Source organism: Choloepus didactylus, chromosome 10, assembly GCF_015220235.1.
Source record: "Choloepus didactylus isolate mChoDid1 chromosome 10, mChoDid1.pri, whole genome shotgun sequence".
Classification (NCBI taxonomy): domain Eukaryota; kingdom Metazoa; phylum Chordata; class Mammalia; order Pilosa; family Megalonychidae; genus Choloepus; species Choloepus didactylus.
Genome location: NC_051316.1, coordinates 99,200,596 through 99,223,767, shown reverse-complemented (window position 1 = coordinate 99,223,767; position 23,172 = coordinate 99,200,596). Strand labels below are relative to the sequence as shown.

General features: G+C 38.2%; 1 protein-coding gene across 5 annotated transcripts in view; it reads right to left on the bottom strand.

The window, feature by feature from the left end:
- The window catches only part of RC3H2 (ring finger and CCCH-type domains 2), a 68,329-nt gene that overhangs the window by 30,564 nt on the left and 14,593 nt on the right, over positions 1–23,172 (bottom strand). For all 5 annotated transcript variants that reach the window (XM_037851163.1, XM_037851162.1, XM_037851165.1 and 2 more), the window contains exon 5: positions 19,884–20,059. In XM_037851163.1, coding sequence (XP_037707091.1) covers positions 19,884–20,059 — 176 coding nt within the window. The remainder of the gene's footprint in view (positions 1–19,883; positions 20,060–23,172) is intronic.

Genomic DNA, 23,172 nt, shown 5'->3' with positions numbered 1-23,172 from the left:
GTGAAGAGAAGGATAAAGGGTTAGCAAGAGTATTCAAAGTCATTTTTTGGGAAAACTTCTCAAACCTTCTAGATGACATAAATATGCAAATAAAAGATGCACAACGGACTCCAAATAGAATAAATCAAAACAAACACACTCCGAGACATACTGTCATCAGATTGTCAAATGCTGAAGAGAAGGAGAAAGTTCTAAGAGCAGTGAGAAAGAAGCAATTCCCCACATAAAAGGGAAACCATATAAGACTAAGTACTGACTACTCAGTGGACACCAGGGAAGAGAGAAGGCAGTGGTATGACATATTTAAGATTTTGAAAGAGAAAAATTGCCAGCAGGAATTCTTTATCCAGCAAAGATCTCCTTCAAAATTCAGGGAGAGTTTAAAACTTTCACAAACACTGGGAGAATTTATTATCAAGAGCCCTGCCCTGCAAGAAATACTAAAGGGAGCTCTACCAGCTGAGAAAAAAAGAAAGGAGAGAGAGAGGCCTAGAAAAGGGTACAAAACTGAAGTGTATTAGTAAGGATAACTTAAAGGAAATAAAGCAAAAGAGGGAAAAAATAGATCTGACAACCAAAAACCAAAGGATAAGATGGCTGATTCAAGAACTGCCTTCACAGTAATAACATTGAATGTGAATGGATTAAACTCCCCAATTAAAAGATACACATTGGCAGAATGGATTAAAAAATATGAACCATCAATACGCTGTTTACAGGAGACTCATCTTAGACCCAGCAGCACAAAGAGACTGAAAGTGAAAGGATGGAATAATCCATGCAAGATACAATAAAAAGAAAGCAGGGGTAGCAATACTAATATCAGATAAAACAGACTTTAAATGCAAAGATGTCAGACAAAGAAGGACACTATATAGTAACAAAAGAGACAATTCACCAAGAATAAATAACAATCATAAACAATTATGCACCCAATCAGGTTGCTCCAAAGTACATGTGACAAACATTGGCAACAGACGTTTCTCAAATAATCAAGGGAAACTTGAATACACCACTCTCCTATAGACAGAACAAACCACACAGACGACGAATAAGGAAACTGAGAACCTAAACAATGTGATAAACAAATTAGACTTAGCAGACATATATAGAGGGTAACATCCCAAATTACCAGGTTATACATTCTTCTCTAGTGCTCATGGAACTTGTTCCAGGATAGATCATATGCTGGGGCATAAAACAAGCTTCAATAAATTAAAAAAGACTGAAATTATTCAAAGCACATTAACTGACCACAATGGAATGCACCTAGAAGTCAATAACCATCAAAAAATAAAACTATTCACAGATATGTGGCGGTTAAACAACACACTCCTAAACAATCAGTGGATGAACAAAGAAATTGCAAGAGAAATTGCTAACTATCTAGAGATGAATGAAAATGAGAAAACAACATATCAAAACTAATGGGGGAGGCGGGGCAAGATGGCAGACTGGTGAGCTGTATGTTTTAGTTACTCCTCCAGGAAAGTAGGTAGAAAGCCAGGAACTGCGTGGACTGGACACCACAGAGAAATCTGACTTTGGGCATACTTCATACAACACTCATGAAAACGTGGAACTGCTGAGATCAGCGAAATCTGTAAGTTTTTGCGGCCAGGGGACCCACGCCCCGCCCTGCCAGGCTCAGTCCCGGGGGAGGAGGGGCTGTCAGCTCCGGGAAGGAGAAGGGAGAACTGCAGTGGCTGCCCTTATCGGAAACTCATTCTACTGATTCAAACTCCAACCACAGATAGACTGAGACCAGACACCAGAGAATCTGAGAGCAGCCAGCCCAGCAGAGAGGAGACAGGCATAGAAAAAAAACAACACGAAAAACTCCAAAATAAAAGCGGAGGATTTTTGGAGTTCTGGTGAACATAGAAAGGGGAAGGGCCCTGAGGCGCATATGCAAATCCCGAAGAAAAGCTGATCTCTCTGCCCTGTGGACCTTTCCTTAATGGCCCTGGTTGCTTTGTCTCTTAGCATTTCAATAACCCATTAGATCTCTGAGGAGGGCCCATTTTTTGTTTTTTTTTGTTTTTTTTTTAATCCTTTTTTCTTTTTCTAAAACAATTACTCTAAGAAGCCCAATACAGAAAGCTTCAAAGACTTGCTATTTGGGCAGGTCAAGTCAAGACCAGAACTAGGAGAGCTCTGAGACAAAACGCAATAATCCAGTGGCCGAGAAAATTCACTAAACACCACAACTTCCCAAGAAAAGGGGGGTGTCCGCTCACAGCCATCATCCTGGTGGACAGGAAACACTCCTGCCCATCGCCAGCCCCATAGCCCAGAACTGCCCCAGACAACCCAGTGTGACGGAAGTGCTTCAAATAACAGGCACACACCACAAAACTGGGCGTGGACATTAGCCTTCCCTGCAACCTCAGCTGATTGTCCCAGAGTTGGGAAGGTAGAGCAGTGTGAATTAACAAAGCCCCATTCAGCCATCATTTCAGCAGACTGGGAGCCTCCCTACACAGCCCAGCAGCCCAGAACTGCCCTGGGGGGACGGCATTCACCTGTGACATAGCACAGCCATCCCTCAACAGAGGACCCGGGGTGCACGGCCTAGAAGAGGGGCCCACTTGCAAGTCTCAGGAGCCATACGCCAATACCAAGGACTTGTGGGTCAGTGGCAGAGACAAACTGTGGCAGGACTGAACTGAAGGATTAGACTATTGCACCAGCTTTAAAACTCTAGGATCACCAGGGAGATTTGATTGTTAGAGCCACCCCCCCTCCCTGACTGCCCAGAAACACGCCCCATACACAGGGCAGGCAACACCAACTACACACGCAAACTTGGTACACCAATTGGACCCCACAAGACTCACTCCCCCACTCACCAAAAAGGCTAAGCAGGGGAGAACTGGCTTGTGGAGAACAGGTGGTTTGTGGACGCCACCTGCTGCTTAGTTAGACAAAGTGTACTCCACGAAGCTGTAGATCTGATAAATTAGAGATAAGGACTTCAATTGGTCTACAAATCCTAAAAGAACCCTATCAAGTTCAGCAAATGTCACGAGGCCAAAAACAACAGAAAATTATAAAGCATATGAAAAAACCAGACGATATGGATAACCCAAACCCAAGCACCCAAATCAAAAGACCAGAAGAGACACAGCACCTAGAGCAGCTACTCAAAGAACTAAAGATGAACAATGAGACCATAGTACGGGAGATAAAGGAAATCAAGAAGACCCTAGAAGAGCATAAAGAAGACATTGCAAGACTAAATAAAAAAATGGATGATCTTATGGAAATTAAAGAAACTGTTGACCAAATTAAAAAGATTCTGGACACTCATAGTACAAGACTAGAGGAAGTTGAACAACGAATCAGTGACCTGGAAGATGACAGAATGGAAAATGAAAGCATAAAAGAAAGAATGCGGAAAAAAATTGAAAAAATCGAAATGGACCTCAGGGATATGATAGATAATATGAAACGTCCAAATATAAGACTCATTGGTGTCCCAGAAGGGGAAGAAAAGGGTAAAGGTCTAGGAAGAGTATTCAAAGAAATTGTTGGGGAAAACTTCTCAAATCTTCTAAACAACATAAATACACAAATCATAAATGCTCAGCGAACTCCAAATAGAATAAATCCAAATAAACCCACTCCGAGACATATACTGATCACACTATCAAACACAGAAGAGAAGGAGCAAGTTCTGAAAGCAGCAAGAGAAAAGCAATTCACCACATACAAAGGAAACAGCATAAGACTAAGTAGTGACTACTCAGCAGCCACCATGGAGGCAAGAAGGCAGTGGCACGATATATTTAAAATTCTGAGTGAGAAAAATTTCCAGCCAAGAATACTTTATCCAGCAAAGCTATCCTTCAAATTCGAGGGAGAGCTTAAATTTTTCACAGACAAACAAATGCTGAGAGAATCTGCTAACAAGAGACCTGCCCTACTGGAGATACTCAAGGGAGCCCTACAGACAGAGAAACAAAGACAGGACAGAGAGACTTGGAGAAAGGTTCAGTACTAAAGAGATTCGGTATGGGTACAATAAAGGATATTAATAGACAGAGGGGAAAAATATGACAAACATAAACCAAAGGATAAGATGGCTGATTCAAGAAATGCCTTCACGGTTATAACGTTGAATGTAAATGGATTGAACTCCCCAATTAAAAGATATAGATTCGCAGAATGGATCAAAAAAAATGAACCATCAATATGTTGCATACAAGAGACTCATCTTAGACACAGGGACACAAAGAAACTGAAAGTGAAAGGATGGAAAAAAATATTTCATGCAAGCTACAGCCAAAAGAAAGCAGGTGTAGCAATATTAATCTCAGATAAAATAGACTTCAAATGCAGGGATGTTTTGAGAGACAAAGAAGGCCGCTACGTACTAATAAAAGGGGCAATTCAGCAAGAAGAAACAACAATCGTAAATGTCTATGCACCCAACCAAGGTGCCACAAAATACATGAGAGAAACATTGGCAAAACTAAAGGAAGCAATTGATGTTTCCACAATAATTGTGGGAGACTTCAACACATCACTCTCTCCTATAGATAGATCAACCAGACAGAAGACCAATAAGGAAATTGAAAACCTAAACAATCTGATAAATGAATTAGATTTAACAGCCATATACAGGTCATTACATCCCAAATCACCAGGATACACATACTTTTCTAGTGCTCACGGAACTTTCTCCAGAATAGATCATATGCTGGGACATAAAACAAGCCTCAATAAATTTAAAAAGATTGAAATTATTCAAAGCACATTCTCTGACCACAATGGAATACAATTAGAAGTCAATAACCATCAGAGACTTAGAAAATTCACAAATACCTGGAGGTTAAACAACACACTCCTAAACAATCAGTGGGTTAAAGAAGAAATAGCAAGAGAAATTGCTAAATATATAGAGACGAATGAAAATGAGAACACAACATACCAAAACCTATGGGATGCAGCAAAAGCAGTGCTAAGGGGGAAATTTATAGCACTAAACGCATATATTAAAAAGGAAGAAAGAGCCAAAATCAAAGAACTAATGGATCAACTGAAGAAGCTAGAAAATGAACAGCAAACCAATCCTAAACCAAGTAGAAGAAAAGAAATAACAAGGATTAAAGCAGAAATAAATGACATAGAGAACAAAAAAACAATAGAGAGGATAAATATCACCAAAAGTTGGTTCTTTGAGAAGATCAACAAGATTGACAAGCCCCTAGCTAGACTGACAAAATCAAAAAGAGAGAAGACACATATAAACAAAATAATGAATGAAAAAGGTGACATAACTGCAGATCCTGAAGAAATTAAAAAAATTATAAGAGGATACTATGAACAACTGTATGGCAACAAACTGGATAATGTAGAGGAAATGGACAATTTCCTGGAAACATATGAACAACCTAGACTGACCAGAGAAGAAATAGAAGACCTCAACCAACCCATCACAAGCAAAGAGATCCAATCAGTCATCAAAAATCTTCCCACAAATAAATGCCCAGGGCCAGATGGCTTCACAGGGGAATTCTACCAAACTTTCCAGAAAGAACTGACACCAATCTTACTCAAACTCTTTCAAAACATTGAAGAAAATGGAACACTACCTAACTCATTTTATGAAGCTAACATCAATCTAATACCAAAACCAGGCAAAGATGTTACAAAAAAGGAAAACTACCGGCCAATCTCCCTAATGAATATAGATGCAAAAATCCTCAACAAAATACTTGCAAATCGAATCCAAAGACACATTAAAAAAATCATACACCATGACCAAGTAGGGTTCATTCCAGGCATGCAAGGATGGTTCAACATAAGAAAATCAATCAATGTATTACAACACATTAACAAGTCAAAAGGGAAAAATCAATTGATCATCTCAATAGATGCTGAAAAAGCATTTGACAAAATCCAACATCCCTTTTTGATAAAAAACACTTCAAAAGGTAGGAATTGAAGGAAACTTCCTCAACATGATAAAGAGCATATATGAAAAACCCACAGCCAGCATAGTACTCAATGGAGAGAGACTGAAAGCCTTCCCTCTAAGATCAGGAACAAGACAAGGATGCCCGCTATCACCACTGTTATTCAACATTGTGCTGGAAGTGCTAGCCAGGGCAATCCGGCAAGACAAAGAAATAAAAGGCATCCAAATTGGAAAAGAAGAAGTAAAACTGTCATTGTTTGCAGATGATATGATCTTATATCTAGAAAACCCTGAGAAATCGACGATACAGCTACTAGAGCTAATAAACAAATTTAGCAAAGTAGCGGGATACAAGGTTAATGCACATAAGTCAGTAATGTTTCTATATGCTAGAAATGAACAAACTGAAGAGACACTCAAGAAAAAGATACCATTTTCAATAGCAACTAAAAAAATCAAGTACCTAGGAATAAACTTAACCAAAGATGTAAAAGACCTATACAAAGAAAACTACATAACTCTACTAAAAGAAATAGAAGGGGACCTTAAAAGATGGAGAAATATTCCATGTTCATGGATAGGAAGACTAAATGTCATTAAGATGTCAATTCTACCCAAACTCATCTACAGATTCAATGCAATCCCAATCAAAATTCCAGCAACCTACTTTGCAGACTTGGAAAAGCTAGTTGTCAAATTTATTTGGAAAGGGAAGATGCCTCGAATTGCTAAAGACACTCTAAAAAAGAAAAACGAAGTGGGAGGACTTACACTCCCTGACTTTGAAGCTTATTATAAAGCCACAGTTGCCAAAACAGCATGGTACTGGCACAAAGATAGACATATAGATCAATGGAATCGAATTGAGAATTCAGAGATAGACCCTCAGATCTATGGCCGACTGATCTTTGATAAGGCCCCCAAAGTCACTGAACTGAGTCATAATGGTCTTTTCAACAAATGGGGCTGGGAGAGTTGGATATCCATATCCAAAAGAATGAAAGAGGACCCCTACCTCACCCCCTACACAAAAATTAACTCAAAATGGACCAAAGATCTCAATATAAAAGAAAGTACCATAAAACTCCTAGAAGATAATGTAGGAAAACATCTTGAAGACCTTGTATTAGGTGGCCAGTTCCTAGACTTTACACCCAAAGCACAAGCAACAAAAGAAAAAATAGATAAATGGGAACTCCTCAAGCTTAGAAGTTTCTGCACCTCAAAGCAATTTCTCAAAAAGGTAAAGAGGCAGCCAACTCAATGGGAAAAAATTTTTGGAAAACATGTATCTGACAAAAGACTGATATCTTGCATATATAAAGAAATCCTACAACTCAATGACAATAGTACAGTCGGCCCAATTATAAAATGGGCAAAAGATATGAAAAGACACTTCTCTGAAGAGGAAATACAAATGGCCAAGAAACACATGAAAAAATGTTCAGCTTCACTAGCTATTAGAGAGATGCAAATTAAGACCACAATGAGATACCATCTAACACCGGTTAGAATGGCTGCCATTAAACAAACAGGAAACTACAAATGCTGGAGGGGATGTGGAGAAATTGGGACTCTTATTCACTGTTGGTGGGACTGTATAATGGTTCAGCCACTCTGGAAGTCAGTCTGGCAGTTCCTTAGAAAACTAGATATAGAGTTACCATTCGATCCAGCGATTGCACTTCTCGGTATATACCCGGAAGATCGGAAAGCAGTGACACGAACAGATATCTGCACGCCAATGTTCATAGCAGCATTATTCACAATTGCCAAAAGATGGAAACAACCCAAATGTCCTTCAACAGATGAGTGGATAAATAAAATGTGGTATATACACACGATGGAATACTACGCGGCAGTAAGAAGGAACGATCTCGTCAAACATATGACAACATGGATGAACCTTGAAGACATAATGCTAAGCGAAATAAGCCAGGCACAAAAAGAGAAATATTATATGCTACCACTAATGTGAACTTTGAAAAATGTAAAACGAATGGTTTATAATGTAGAATGTAGGGGAACTAGCAATAGAGAGCAATTAAGGAAGGGGGAACAATAATCCAAGAAGAACAGATAAGCTATTTAACGTTCTGGGGATGCCCAGGAATGACTACGGTCTGTTAATTTCTGATGGATATAGTAGGAGCAAGTTCACAGAAATGTTGCTATATTAGGTAACTTTCTTGGGGTAAAGTAGGAACATGTTGGAAGTTAAGCAGTTATCTTAGGTTAGTTGTCTTTTTCTTACTCCCTTGTTATGGTCTCTTTGAAATGTTCTTTTACTGTATGTTTGTTTTCTTTTTAACTTTTTTTTCATACAGTTGATTTAAAAAAGAAGGGAAAGTTAAAAAAAAAAAAAAGATGCAGTGCCCCCTTGAGGAGCCTGTGGAGAATGCAGGGATATTGGCCTACCCCACCTCCATGGTTGCTAACATGACCACAGACATAGGGGACTGGTGGTTTGATGGGTTGAGCCCTCTACCACAGGTTTTACCCTTGGGAAGACGGTTGCTGCAAAGGAGAGGCTAGGCCTCCCTATGGTTGTGCCTAAGAGCCTCCTCCCGAATGCCTCTTTGTTGCTCAGATGTGGCCCTGTCTCTCTAGCTAAGCCAACTTGAAAGGTGAAATCACCGCCCTCCCCCCTACGTGGGATCAGACACCCAGGGGAGTGAATCTCCCTGGCAACGTGGAATATGACTCCCGGGGAGGAATGTAGACCTGGCATCGTGGGACGGAGAACATCTTCTTGACCAAAAGGGGGATGTGAAAGGAAATGAAATAAGCTTCAGTGGCAGAGAGAATCCAAAAGGAGCCGAGAGGTCACTCTGGTGGGCACTCTTACGCACACTTTAGACAACCCTTTTTAGGTTCTAAAGAATTGGGGTAGCTGGTGGTGGATACCTGAAACTATCAAACTACAACCCAAAACCCATGAATCTCGAAGACAGTTGTATAAAAATGTAGCTTATGAGGGGTGACAATGGGATTGGGAAAGCCATAAGGACCACACTCCACTTTGTCTAGTTTATGGATGGATGAGTAGAAAAATAGGGGAAGGAAACAAACAGACAAAGGTACCCAGTGTTCTTTTTTACTTCAATTGCTCTTTTTCACTCTAATTATTATTCTTGTTATTCTTGTGTGTGTGCTAATGAAGGTGTCAGGGATTGATTTGGGTGATGAATGTACAACTATGTAATGGTACTGTGAACAATCGAAAGTACGATTTGTTTTGTATGACTGTGTGGTATATGAATATATCTCAATAAAATGAAGATTACAAAAAAAAAAAAAAAAAAGACATAATGCTGAGCAAAATAAGCCAGGCACAAAAAGAGACATATTGTATGTTACCACTAATGTGAATTCTGTGAAAAATGTACAATGTTTTATACTGTAGAATGTAGGGGACCTAGAGATACCAATTAGTGGAGGGGGAATGATAATCTAATAAGAACAGATAAACTATGGAGGGTAATCTCAATGTTATGGGAATGCTCAGGAATGATTATGGTTTGTAAACTTTCTTGGATATAGTAAGATCATGTTGGAAGCAATAGAGTTATTTTAGGTTTTTTTTTCTCTTATTCCTTTGTTTTCTTAGGGGTTGTTAATTTTCTTGGGGTATGGTAGGAACATGTTGGAAGCAATGTAGTTATTTTAGATTATTTGTTTTTCTTACTCCTCTGTTTGGACATGGTTTATTAATTTTCTTGGGGTATGGTAGGAACATATTGGAAGCAAAGTAGTTATTTTAGGTTATTTGTTTTCCTTAATCCATTGCTTTGTTTGAAATGTTGTGGGGTTTTTTGGTTGTTGTTTGCCTGTTTGTTTTTAATTTTTTGATAAACAAAGTTAAAAAATTGAAAAAAAATCAGTGGAAAAATGGGAGTAAAAACTAAATGACAAATAGGGTGGGATGGGGGGATGGTTTGGGTATTCTCTTTTCACTTTTATTTTTTATTCTTATTCTGATTCTTTCTGATGTAAGGAAAATGTTCAGAAATAGATTGTGGTGATGAACGCATAACTATATGATCATAGTGTGAACAGTTGATTGTATACCATGGATGACTGTATGGTTTGTGAATATATTTCAATAAAACTGAATTAAAAAAATAAATAAATAAATAAAATAATGGGATACAGTGAGGGCAGTACTGGGGGGGGGAATTTATAGCAATAAATGCATACGTTAAAAAGGAAGAAAGAGCTAAAATCAAAGAACTAACGGAACACCTGGAGAAGAAAGAAAATGATCAGCAAACTAATCCTAAAGCATGTAGAAGAAAAGAAATAACAAGGATTAAAGCTGAAATAAATGATAGGGAGAACAAAAAAAAACAACAGAGAGAATAAATAAAACCAAAAGTTGGTTCTTTGAAACAATCAACAAGATTAACAAACCCTTAGCTAGACTGAAAAAGTCAAAAAGAGAAAAGACCCAAATAATAAAATAATAAGTGAGAGGGGGGACATTACTGCAGATCCTGAAGAAACTTAAAAAATTCTAAGAGATACTATGAACAACTGTATGCCAACAAACTAGACAATTTAGAGGAAATGGATAATTTTCTGGAAACACACTGACCAGAGAAGAAACAGAAGACATCAACAAACCAATCACAAGTAAGAATAGCCAATCAGTCATCAAAAAGCTTGCTACAAATAAAAGCCCAGGGCCAGATGGCTTCACAGAGGAATTTTACCAAACTTTACAAAAAGAACTGACACCATTCCTACTAAAACTCTTTCAAAAAATTGAAGAAAACGGAACTCTACCTAACTCATTTTATGAAGCCAACATCACTCTAATATCAAAACCAGATAAAGATGCTATTTAGAGAAATACAAATCAAGAACACAATGAGGTATCTCCCACCAATAAGAATGGCAGCCATTAAACAAACAGGAAACTACAAATGCTAAAGAGGATGTGGAGAAATTGAAACTCTCATTCACTGCTTGTGGCACTGTATAATGGTACAGCCGCTATAGCAAACAGTTTGGAGTTCCTCAGAAAACTAGATATCGAGTTACCCTATGATCCAGCCATTTCACTTCTTGGTGTATACTCAGAAGACCTAAAAGCAGTGACATGAACAGACATTTGCACATCGATGTTCACAGAGACGGTGTTCACAATAGCCAAGAGATGGCAACAATCCAAGCATCCTTCAACAGATGAGCGGATAAAGAAAACGTGGTATATACATACGATGGAATACTAAGCAGCAGTAAGAAGGCACAAGGTCTTGAAACATTAGAACATGGATGAAACTTGAAGACATAATGCTGAGGGAAATAATGCAGGCACAAAAGAAAAGACATTGCATGTTAACACTAATGTGAACTCTGAACAATGCAAAATAAGTGTCTTATAATGTAGACTAGAGGGGACCTAAGATAGACAGAAGCCAGTGAAGGGGGAATGATAATCTAGTATGTGCAGATATATGATATGAGAGTGAAATTAATGGTATGGTAATGGACAGGTATGATAATAGTTCAATCATGGTATTATAAGGATAAGTGCACTGAAGGCAAACATGTTCAAAAGTGGTTGTTTAAAGGCACATAACCCACAGAGTAGCACTAGAAACATAAGTGATAGCATGAAATACTTATAAGGTATGACACTGGTACAGTAGTTAAAAAGAGTGGTATACGGAAAAACTATCTATTATATATTATAGACTATATTTAATAGGACTATCTTACCAGCACTACACTAATACTAGGGATGAATAATTAGTGGCTGATAAGAGCTTTTTTATATTATGATAATTGTTTAAAATTCAGAGTGACGATAACTGTACAACTAAGTGAAGATAATGTGAGAAACTGGCCATTCATCTTGACACAGAATATATGTTATGTGAAATTAGGAACCCACTACTTAATAAATCAGGCCCTCAAGCTTGAGGCTTGCTCTTCTAAAACTTGGGGCTATACTTCCCTCTACATGGGACCTGACTCCCAGGGGTGTAACTCTCCCTGGCAAAGCGTGATATAACTCCTGGGGATGAATCTGGACCTGGCATCATGGGATTGAGAACATCTTATTGACTGAAATGGGGAAAAAAAATGAAACAAAATAAAGCTTCAGTGGCTGAAAGATTTCAAATGGAGTCGGGAGGTCACTCTGGTGGACATTCTTACGCACAATATAGATAACCCTTTTTAAATAACCCTCTTTAGGTTTTAAAGTATTGGATAGCTAGAAGTGAATACCTGAAACTACCAAACTCCAGCCCAGTAGCCTTGACTCTTGAAGATGATTGTACAACAATGCAGATTAAAAGGGTGACAGTATGATCGTGAAAACCCTGTGGATTACACTCCCTTTATCTAGTGTATGGATGGATGAGTAGAAAAATGGGGACAAAAACTAAATGAAAAATATGGTGAGATGGCGGGGATGATTTTGGTCTTCGTTTTTACTTTTATTTTTTATTCTTATTCTGATTCTTTCTGGAGTAAGGAAAATGTCCAAAAATAGATTGAGGTGATGGTACTGTGAACCATTGATTGTACACCATGGATGACTATATAGTATGTGAATATATCTCAATAAAACTGAATTAATTAAAAAAAACAAAACAAAAAAAAAACACAAAAAAACATGGAGCTGTAAAAGGGAGGCTAGGGCATGTAACGGTGCCTAAGAGTCTCCCCCTGAGTATCTCTTTGTTGCTCAAATGTGGCCCTCTCTCTCTCTAACTGAGCCATCTCGACAGGTGAACTCGCTGCCCTCCCCGCTATGTGGGACCCGACTCCCAGGGGTGTAAATCTCCCTGGCAATGCAGAATATGACACACAGGGATGAATGTGGACCCAGCATTGTGGGACTGAGAGTATCTTCTTGACCAAAAGGGGGATGCAAAATGAGACAAAATAGTTTCAGTGGCTGAGAGATTTCAAATGGAGTCGAGAGGTCACTCTGGTGGACATTCTTATGCACTATATAGATAACACTTCTTAGGTTTTAATGTATTGGAATAGCTGGAAGTAAATACCTGAAACTACCAAACTCCAACCCAGCAGTCTGGACTCCTGAAGACAATTATATAATAATGTAGATTACAAGGCGTGACAGTGTGATTGTGAAGACCTTGCGGATCACACCCCCTTTACCTAGTGTATGGATGAGTAGAAAAATGAGGATAAAAACTAAAGGACAAATGGGGTAGGATGGGGGGATGATTTGGATGTTCTTTTTTCATTTTCATTTTTTATTCTTGTTCTGGTTCTTTCTGATGTAAGGAAAATGTTCAGAGATAGATTGTGGTGATGAACGCATAACTATGTTATACTGTGGACAGTGGATTGTATACCACGGATGATTGTATGGTGTGTGAATGTATTTCAATAAAACTGAATTTAATTAAAAAAAAAAATAAGAAGGGAGGCTAGGCCTTTCTAAGATTATGCCTAAGAGGCACCTCCAGAGAACCTCTTTTGTTGCTCAGATGTGGCCTTCGTGTCTCTAAGTGCAACTTGGCAAATGAATTCATTAACCTCCCCTGCAACATGGAACGTTGACTCCTAGGGGAATGAATCTCCCTGGTGACATGGGACATGACTCCCAGGAATGAGCCTGGCCCTAGCAGCAAAGGATTGAAAATGCCTACTGGACCAAAAGGGGGAAAAAGAAAGGTAGCAGACAGAACCTAAGATGGCAGCTAGGTAAGACAGGGGAAAAAAACACCTCCGTGAAAAATACTGGATAAAAGCCAGAAAGTGACCCAGAACACCAGTTCCAGCAATGCACCAGCTGGACAAGGTCTGCCAAATCAACAGGGACTGTGCACTTGGTGAAACCAGGAGTCTGCATTCTGAAATGAGTGAGTGAGCCTGCTGAATGTCCAGCAGCCACGCTGCGGTGTAGGGAAACCAGGGATTGGCATTTGGAGGCAGACTAGTTCTTTTTCAAAAAAAAAAAAAACAAAAAGCAGCTGCAGATAAGGCAGCGAGAACCACACAGTAAAGCGCGGCAGGAATGGGCTGTGCGAATGCCTCAATATCTGGTGCGGAAGCCTTTCATACACCCACTGCTAACTGTCTCAGAGCGAGGAAGGTAGAGGTTAGCCAAAAGGGGGAAAAAACCATGCCCCCTGCAGCCATCTTCACGGCGGGCTGGGAACGCTCTTGCCCGGCACAAGCGCCACAGCCCAGAGACGTGCCAAGGGACCCAATGTGACAGAAAGTGTTCCCAGCAACACGAGCACACACCACAATATCAGGCATGGACAACAGCCTTTAGTGCACCCACAGCTAATTGTCCCAGAGCTGGGAAGGTGGAGCTTTGTGAAAAGGGGGAAATTAACACGCCCCATCCAGCTGTCCTTACTGCAGTCTGGGAACGCCCCTGCATGGCCCGGTGGCCCAGAACTTCTCTTGAGGGACGGCACGCACTTGTGAAGTAGCACAGCCTTCCCTCAGCAGAGGCCCTAAGTAGGGTATGGCTGGGAAGAGGGACCCACTCCGAAATCCCAGGGACCGTACGCCAATACCAAGGACTTGTGGGTCAGCGGCAGAGACAATCTCTGGCGAGACCGAACTGAAGGTTTAGACTCTTGGAACAGTCTTAAACCTCCAGGAACACCTGGGAGGTTTCGTTATTAAAGCTGCCCTGCCTCCCTAACTGCTCAGGCACACACCCCACATTCAGGGTGGCCAGCACCAACAACACACCCAAACTTGATGCAGCAATTGAACCCCACAAGAATCAGATCCCCACACACCACAAAGACAAAGTTGGGGAGAGCTGAATTGAGGGGAATAGGTGACTCACAGACGCCATCTGCTGGTTAGTTAGAGAAAGTGTATGCCACCAAGCTGAAGATCTGACAAATCAGAGATCGGTGTTTTTTATAACCTGAAAGAACCCTATAAGTAAAGCAAATGCCAAGAGGCCAAAAACAACGGAAAATCTTAAAGCATATGACAAAACCAGACGACATGGAGAACCCAAACCCAAACACCCAAATCAAAAGAACAGAGGAGACACAGTACTTGGAGCAATTAATCAAAGAACTAAAGACAAACGAGAGCATGGCACAGGACATAAAGGACATGAAGAAGAGCAAGGCACAGGATATAAAGGACATGAAGAAGACCCTAGAAGAGCATAAAGAAGAAATTGCAAGAGTAAATAAAAAAATAGATGATCTTATGGAAATAAAAGAAACTGGTGACTAAATTAAAAAGAGTCCGGATACTCATAGTACAAGACTAGAAGAAGCTGAACAACAACTCAGCAACCTTGAGAAACACAGAACAGAAAATGAAAGAACAAAAGAAAGAACGGGGAAAAAAATCGAAAAAATCAAAATGGATCTCAGGGATATGACAGATAAAATAAAATGTCCAAATTTAAGACTCATTGGTGTCCCAGAAGGGGAAGAGAAGGGTAAAGGTCTAGAAAGAGTATTCAAAGAAATTGTTGGGGAAAATTTCCCAAACCTTCTACACAATATAAATATTCAAAGCATAAACGCCCAGCGAACTCCAAATAGAATAAATCCAGATAAACCCACTCCGAGACATATTCTGATCAGAATGTCAAATACTGAAGAGAAGGAGCAAGTTCTGAAAGAAGCAAGAGAAAAGCAATTCACCACATACAAAGGAAACAACGTAAGACTAAGTAGTGACTACTCAGCAGCCACCACGGAGGTGAGAAGACAGTGGCATGACATATTTAAAACTCTGAGAGAGAAAAATTTCCAACCAAGAATACTTTATCCAGCAAAACTCTCCTTCAGATTTGAGGGAGAGCTTAAATTCTTCACAGACAAATGCTGAGAGACTTTGCTAATAAAAGACCTGTCCTACTTCAGATACTAAAGGGAGCCCTACCAATGGAGAAACAAAGAAAAGAGAGAGAGATATAGAGAAATTTAACAGTCATATACAGAACATTACATCCCAAATCACCAGGAGACACATTCTTCTTTATTGATCATGGAATTTTCCCCAGAATAGACCATATGCTGGGACATAAAACAAGCTTCAATAAATTTAAAAAAATTGAATTTATTCAAAGCACATTCTCTGACCACAGTGGAATACAAATAGAAGTCAATAACCATCAGAGACTTAGAAAATTCACAAGCACATGGAGGTTAAAATGAGGGGGAGATGAAAACATTCCCGGATACTCAAAAGCTGAGGGACTTCATCACCAGTAGATCAGTCCTATAAGAAATGCTAAAGGGAATTGTGTAGGCTGAAAGGAAGGGACACTGAAGAATTGACTGAAACCACATGAAGAAATAAGGATTTCCAATAAAGATCACATGGTAAATATAAATACCAATTCTACTGTATTTTTGATTTGTAACTCCACTATTTACTTCCTACAGGATCTAAAAGACATAAAGTGTAATGATAAATCAGTGGTTTTGGACTCAATGTAAAATATGTAATTTTTGACAAGAACTACATAATCGTGGGGGAATGGAGGTGTATAGGAACGTAGTTTATGTGTCCCATGGAAGTTAAGTTGGTATCAAAGAAAACAAGATTGTTACAGATTTAAGATGTTAAATTTAAGCACCGCAGTAAACACAAAGAAAGTATCAGAGAATATGATCATAGAGATGAAAAGTAGAGTATGGGTTACGAGAAGTGGGGGGAAGGAACATTGGGGAAATGAGTGTAGGGTTTCTGTTTGGGGTGTGGGGAAATTTGATGGGAAGGTGATGGCATTGCAACATTGTGAAAGTGATTAATCCCACTGATGGAATGCTTGGGAGGGGATGGAATGGGAAGATTTAGGCTGTATATATGTTTCCACAATTGAAAAAAAAAAGGACAGTCTAAATAGATAATGACAATTAAATGCCAAGGATGATCCTGGATGGGATCTGAGGATGGAGGACAGGAGGCTCAAAGAGACACAGTTGGGACATAAGAAAAAAATGAAATATAGAATGTAAGCTTTCTATCAATGTTGAATTTCTTGAACTTCTTAGCTGCGCTTAATGTGATGGCATACAGGAATGTTCTTGTTCATGGGAAATGTATATGTGAACTATATTGTTTGTTCAAGAATGTGTGCAGCTTGCTCTCATATGTTCAGAAGACAGAGCAATAGATGATGGATGATAGACAGGAAGGGAAGGAGGGAGGGAAAGAAAGAAATGGTGGAGTGAGAGGATGTTAAAGTTGGTGGATCTGGGTATAGGTGGAGGGGGGTTGGGGTACACTGGAGTTCTGTGTATGGAGTTTGTATTGTTTTTGCAACTGTTCCTTTAAGTTTGAATTTATTTCAAAATAAAATTAAAAAAAAAAAAAAAAAAGAAAGGTAGCAAAATAAGGTTACAGTGGCTAAGAGACTTCAAATAGAGTCAAGAGACTATCCTGGATGTTTCCTTATGCAAGCTCCAGCTAGACATCCCAACTAGCCACAGTATGCCATGCCTTACCAACAGTAATCCCGAAATACCTAGGTTCCTATCTGAAATTCTATAAAAGATTCACTCACTAAGTTTCATCTCTCAGAAACTTAAATCCACCAGAGTGTTCCTATGCTGGACAAGTCCTAAAACCTAGTGGCGACAACCTCTTTAAGAACAATTAGATGCAGCCATCTTCCCCATAATGTGTTCACCTCCTTCCAATATGAACAAATTAGCGTGGTCGCTGCCTACACACCCCTGAAGATCGAGAAAGTGATTAAGCAAGAAGGGGTAGTAACAGACAAGATAAGATTTAACCAAGGATTACAAATACTGAAACTTTACATAAATATATATATATATTTCAGATATTAGGGTATTAGAATAGCTAGAAGGAAATAACTGAAATGGTGGAACTGTAACCTATAACATTCTTTGAAATGAGCTCTATAGCTATTCACTGAATTGTGCTTTGAAAGTTGTCACCTTTCTGTATACATCCTATATTTCACAAGAAAGAAAGAACTGAAACTGTGGAACTATAACCCATAACAGTTTTTTCAATTACCTGTATAATTGCTTGTTGAGCTGTACTTTGACAGTTAATACCTTTCTGTATGTATGTCATATTTTACAATGATGGAAATAGCTGAAATTGTGGAACTGTAACCCATCATAATCTTTGAAATTTGCTCTCTAACTACTTCTTAAATCGTACTTTGAAAGTTACCTCTGTTAGACGTATATACACATACACATATATACACATATAAATGTACATATATGTTAGAGTTTGCAATAAAAAATGCATTGAAAAAAAAGTATGTAAGAAAGCTAACGTTCTACTACAGATATGCTGAATCAAGATGGAGCCAAGAAATACATACTTTTAAAAGCTCATAGGAGATTCTGATATGTGCCATTCAGCTGAGAAGCACCACACTAAACATTAGAATCATTAACTTTCCTTGTTCTGATTCCATGCTCAGCAAGCGAAGGTCTGATGGTCCTTTACAGGAAAATATCCGCCCATTTGAGAATTCAGATAATTTAAGAATTGCATTTCTCATTACAAATTAGTAAAACTGATAATCTGGTATATCTGACCTTGGTTAGGGTGAGTCTGTTCCTGAGGAAAGAATTTATTGTATGTTCCCACAAAATTCAGGTCTCCGAGCCTATAAAGTTGAGGACCAGACCTTGGACAATGGTGAGTTTACTAAAGTAAATGCCAACCAAGTGAGATCTGTTAGCAGTTAAAGTTAGTACAATATCCTTTTACACTTCCAAAGACTATGCTTTAACATTTTAAACTACAGTGCTGTGAGGATGAAATGACAGCATATAACTGAAATAACTTTCCAAACTTTAGTAAATAATACTTTTTAATACCTTTAACAGATAATAAATACTCTCTAGTATTATTCAAATATCAGATATTAGTAACTTATAGATGTATGACAACCATAAACCACAAATCAGTATGATACCTATGAGGAAAAACCATCCAGTAATAGACAGTGTGAGAACCTAGTCAGTTACTTAAGGATTACAAATGATCTCTGCAATTTGGGAGCTCAGCCAAAAACATTTTTGAAAAAATAGAGAATCATTTCAATTGTTGACCTAAGGACATGAAATCAAGCACTATGACAATCACTGAGATAGTGTCTAAGCCTCATTAATAGAATTATGTGAATTCATTTGAACATACTTCCATCATCAATTACTCATTATCACAAACTGAGCAGTCCACCAAAAAAAAAAAAACACAAAAAACTTCCTGTTTGTCTGTACCAATCTCACTCTTAGGGCCATAAAACCAGCAAAAAAACTTAAATAGCTTTGGTTTCAAATTTAGATGTTCTACTTTCTATTTCCAAGTTCCTGGGCTTTTCTCAAGCCACAGCCAGCAACCAATACTCTTCTAGCATGCAGTAACTTCAAGGATTCAGCCTTCTTTCCACTTTTCTCAGTACCTGTTGCCACCCACTAGCTTTAGACAATGAAACTACACTTCTAAATGTCTTGGAGTTCCTCTTTACTCTCTTTACCAAACAATAAACAACACCTAAATGCAGAGTGGGGCAATCTCCTCAGCTTTTCACTTCCTTATTGCCCCTAAGACAACTTAAACACCATGTTGAGATTAAGGGCTTTAATTCAAATCATTACAGGGAATGAGCTAACAAAAATAATGAGGAAATTACAAGGATTACCAACTCATAAGAAGTTTTCAGTATAGTTCCTTACCCCCTTTTAAGATGGTAAATGTAAATGAATTAGACTTCTGTAGTTCTTTTTACTATTATGAGTTAATTTTAAACTATTTCTTCAGGTTCTCCTCTGTGTTACTGACACCTCCACATTTGTGCTCCTATTACCAATAGGTAGTTTCATAGACATAATCAATGTAGAGGTGCAATGTTTCCTCTCAATTCTAGTAAGCAGTCTGCATTTCTGAGCCATCCAGACTGGGTAACCCCTATCCTAAGAAGACTCTGTCTTACATACATGTGAGTAATTTGTTTCTTAGTACTTACCTTAAAACAAGAAGCTCGATACAGTAGTTGTACAACATGCCCAATACTTGTTTTTGATGCCTGAGGAAATCTTGGTTCTAGTCTTTGCACAACAAAAAGTACCAGAACTTTCCTTGAGAGAGCAGAACCATCTTCTAAGGCCAGTAACACTAGCTTCAAGGCTTCTTCTTGCATAGCTAGAAATATTAAAGTAAGGAACATGAATTTAAGATAAATGAGGAATCTTTTGGCAAAAGTGAATAATGCTGCTATGAACATTGTTGTACATCTACCTGTTCTTGTTTTCAATTTCATTGGGCATATACCTAGCAGTGGAATTGCTAGGTCATACGGTAATTGTATGTTTAACTCTTTGAAGAACCACCAAACTGTTTTCCACAGCAGCTAAACCATTTTATATTCCCACCAGCAATGTACAAGGGTTCCAACTTCTCCGAATCCTTGCTAACTCATTAATTTCCTTTTTTTTTTTTTAATAATAGGTAACCTTTTGGGTGCAACTGGTATCTCATGGTTTTGACTTGCTTTTCCTTAATCATATTGAGTATTTTCTTATATGCTTATTGGCCATTTGTATATCTTCTTTAGAGAGATGTCTACTCAAGTTATTTGCTCACTTTTTGATTGGGTTGTCTTTTTCTTGTTTAATCACAGAACCAAAGATGTCTGATACCTGGCCTAGTGCCTTTCAGGTAAAGGCAAATAAATATGAGGAGACATCCAAAGGTAACATTCTTGAATTATATATAAATGAGGATTTTAAAAGTTATTTTAAATTTTAACTTTGTTTTATGGAAAATTTTTAAAACATACAAAAGTAGAGATAACATGAACCCATAACACAGCTATTACTAGTCAAGTTTCACATACTCCATGCACTTTTTTAGTTTGTTTTGGCTGGAGTATTTTGATGTAAATCTTAGGAAAAGTATTACTTCACTCTTTTGTAGTTTGTTTTGGCTGGAGTATTTTGAAGTAAATCCCAGGCAAAGTATTACTTCACCCTTAAGTAGTTAAGTATGCACTTCCAACAGATAAGGGCTTTTTGTGGTTTGTTAATATAATGCCATTATCACACCTAACAAAAGTAATAATTCCTTAATATCATCCAATATCCAGTCCATGTTCAATTTTCCTGTTTTTTCACAATGTCTTCTTATACTTGGTTTGTTTGAACTGATATCCAAATAAAGTTCACACATTACTTTTGGTTGATATATCTAAGTTTAAACATATACATAAAAAACTATACTAGCTCCCTACCAACTTCCATCCCTGCTTTTAAAAGAAAATCCATTTATTTCTCAAAGAAACTGAACCATTTTTCTGAGGAATTTTGCATTCTGAATTTGGCCAATTCTGTATTTGTAGTGTTTTAAAAATGTGTTCCTCTATCCCTCTTCCTGTAAAGTTGTGTTAGATTCAGAATCTGTTTTGTTTGTTCTTTGCCAAGTGTGCTGGTTTAGATGTACTATGTCCCCCAAAATGCCGTTATCTTTGATACAGTCTTGTGTGGGCAGGAAACATATTGGTATTGATTGGGTTGGAGACTTTTGATTGGATGTTTCCATGGAGATTTGATCACTCAACTGTGGTAGAGATCTTTCATTGGATAATTTCCATGGAGGTGTGGCCTCGCCCATTCACCATGGGCCTTGATTAGTTTACTGGAGCACTACATAAGCTCAGACAGAATGAGTGAGCTTGCTATAGCCAAAAGGGACTCTTTGAAGAATGCACAGGAGCTGAGAGGAGCTTCAGCTTACAGAGACATTTTGGAGACAGCCTTTGAAAGCAGACTCTTGCTCCAAGAGTGACATTTTTGAGGAGCTGCAACCTAGAGAGGAAGGTCCTGGGAGAGTCATTTTGAAACCAGAACTCTGGAGCAGAAGCCAGCCACGTGCCTTCCCAACTAACAGTGGTTTTCCAGACACCATTGGCCATCCTCCAGTGAAGGTACCCAAATAAACTCCCTTTTATAAAAGCTAATCCATTTCTGGTATTTTGCACAAAGGCAGCATTAGCAAACTGGAATACCTAGCATATATCTTACTCCATGTATCACACAGATACATAAGATCTAGCTCTCTCATTTTTAGTAATATTAAGACTGGTCAGTGGGTTCAAACCTTATCCATTCATTATAAATTTCCCCATCAATCTTTCACCTAATGGTTTCAACGGCTACTAATAATTCTTCCCTAGACCCATTAATTCATTTGGGGCTGCACAATTGTGATTTTCTGTCATTTTTTTCTAAATTTATTAGCTGGAATCCTGCTAAAAGAGGAACCATCCCTGAAAAAGTTTGCACAGGAAAGGCAAGAAAAAAAACAAACCGCTTGATTTTTCCCCCACCCTGCCATTTCAATTTTCAGAATTATGTGTTGGAGCCACATAACTGCCAAAAATAACCAATGTTTTCTGCACTACTGTTACGAATTCAAATATTTTTATATATTTCATGTGTTTCAATCCATTACAGTGAATATTTTTATGCTCAAACTGTCCCATTTATGGCCAATGGGAGTTCACTTCTACATCTTTGTCACAAAACTCCAGTAGTTTTGATAGCTTTTTTTGCTTTCTAGCACAAGACTTCCCAGGCTCATAGTATATATTTTTTTACCCTAGAACCCTAATAAGGCATTTGTCCAAAGAGCCCTCCTTTTTAGCAGACAATGGCATTTATTTATTAATGACCATATTCTAGGTGCTATGGTTATTCACTGCTTCTAGGACTTTTCAGGGGACAGACCTAGGAAACAGGCATTTTTAGAAAGAGAAAAGTAAGTGAGTTCGTACTGACATTGCCAATTCAAGCTTAAGACCTGTATGGTTTTTACTTAAATTCTTTGATTTTATACTTGCATCTTTTTATAATGCTGAAAATCTTAGTTCCTGATAGCATTAGCAAAATTTATTTGCTTTATCCTATTGCACATCTGTTTCAAAACAATATCAATAAAATAACAAAAAATATTATTAGCGAATACAATTTAGGATTTATTTTATTACCGACCAGGGTAAAAATAAAAATATTGTGCTCTAATGTTACTCAAAATAATTACTTTCTTTATGGATACATACTTACTTAATGGATGTTTTAGTTTGTTTGTTTTTTTTGTTTTTAGGGATTGCTTCATTTTATTCATTTTTATTAAAATATTTTAAGTTTATTTTCAATGAAAACTGCTTTATAATTACAAAGGACATTTACATGGTTCCAAAGTCAAAAGTACAAACAAGGGTTCATTCAGAGAAGTCTGGCTTCAGTCCTTGGCCTCTT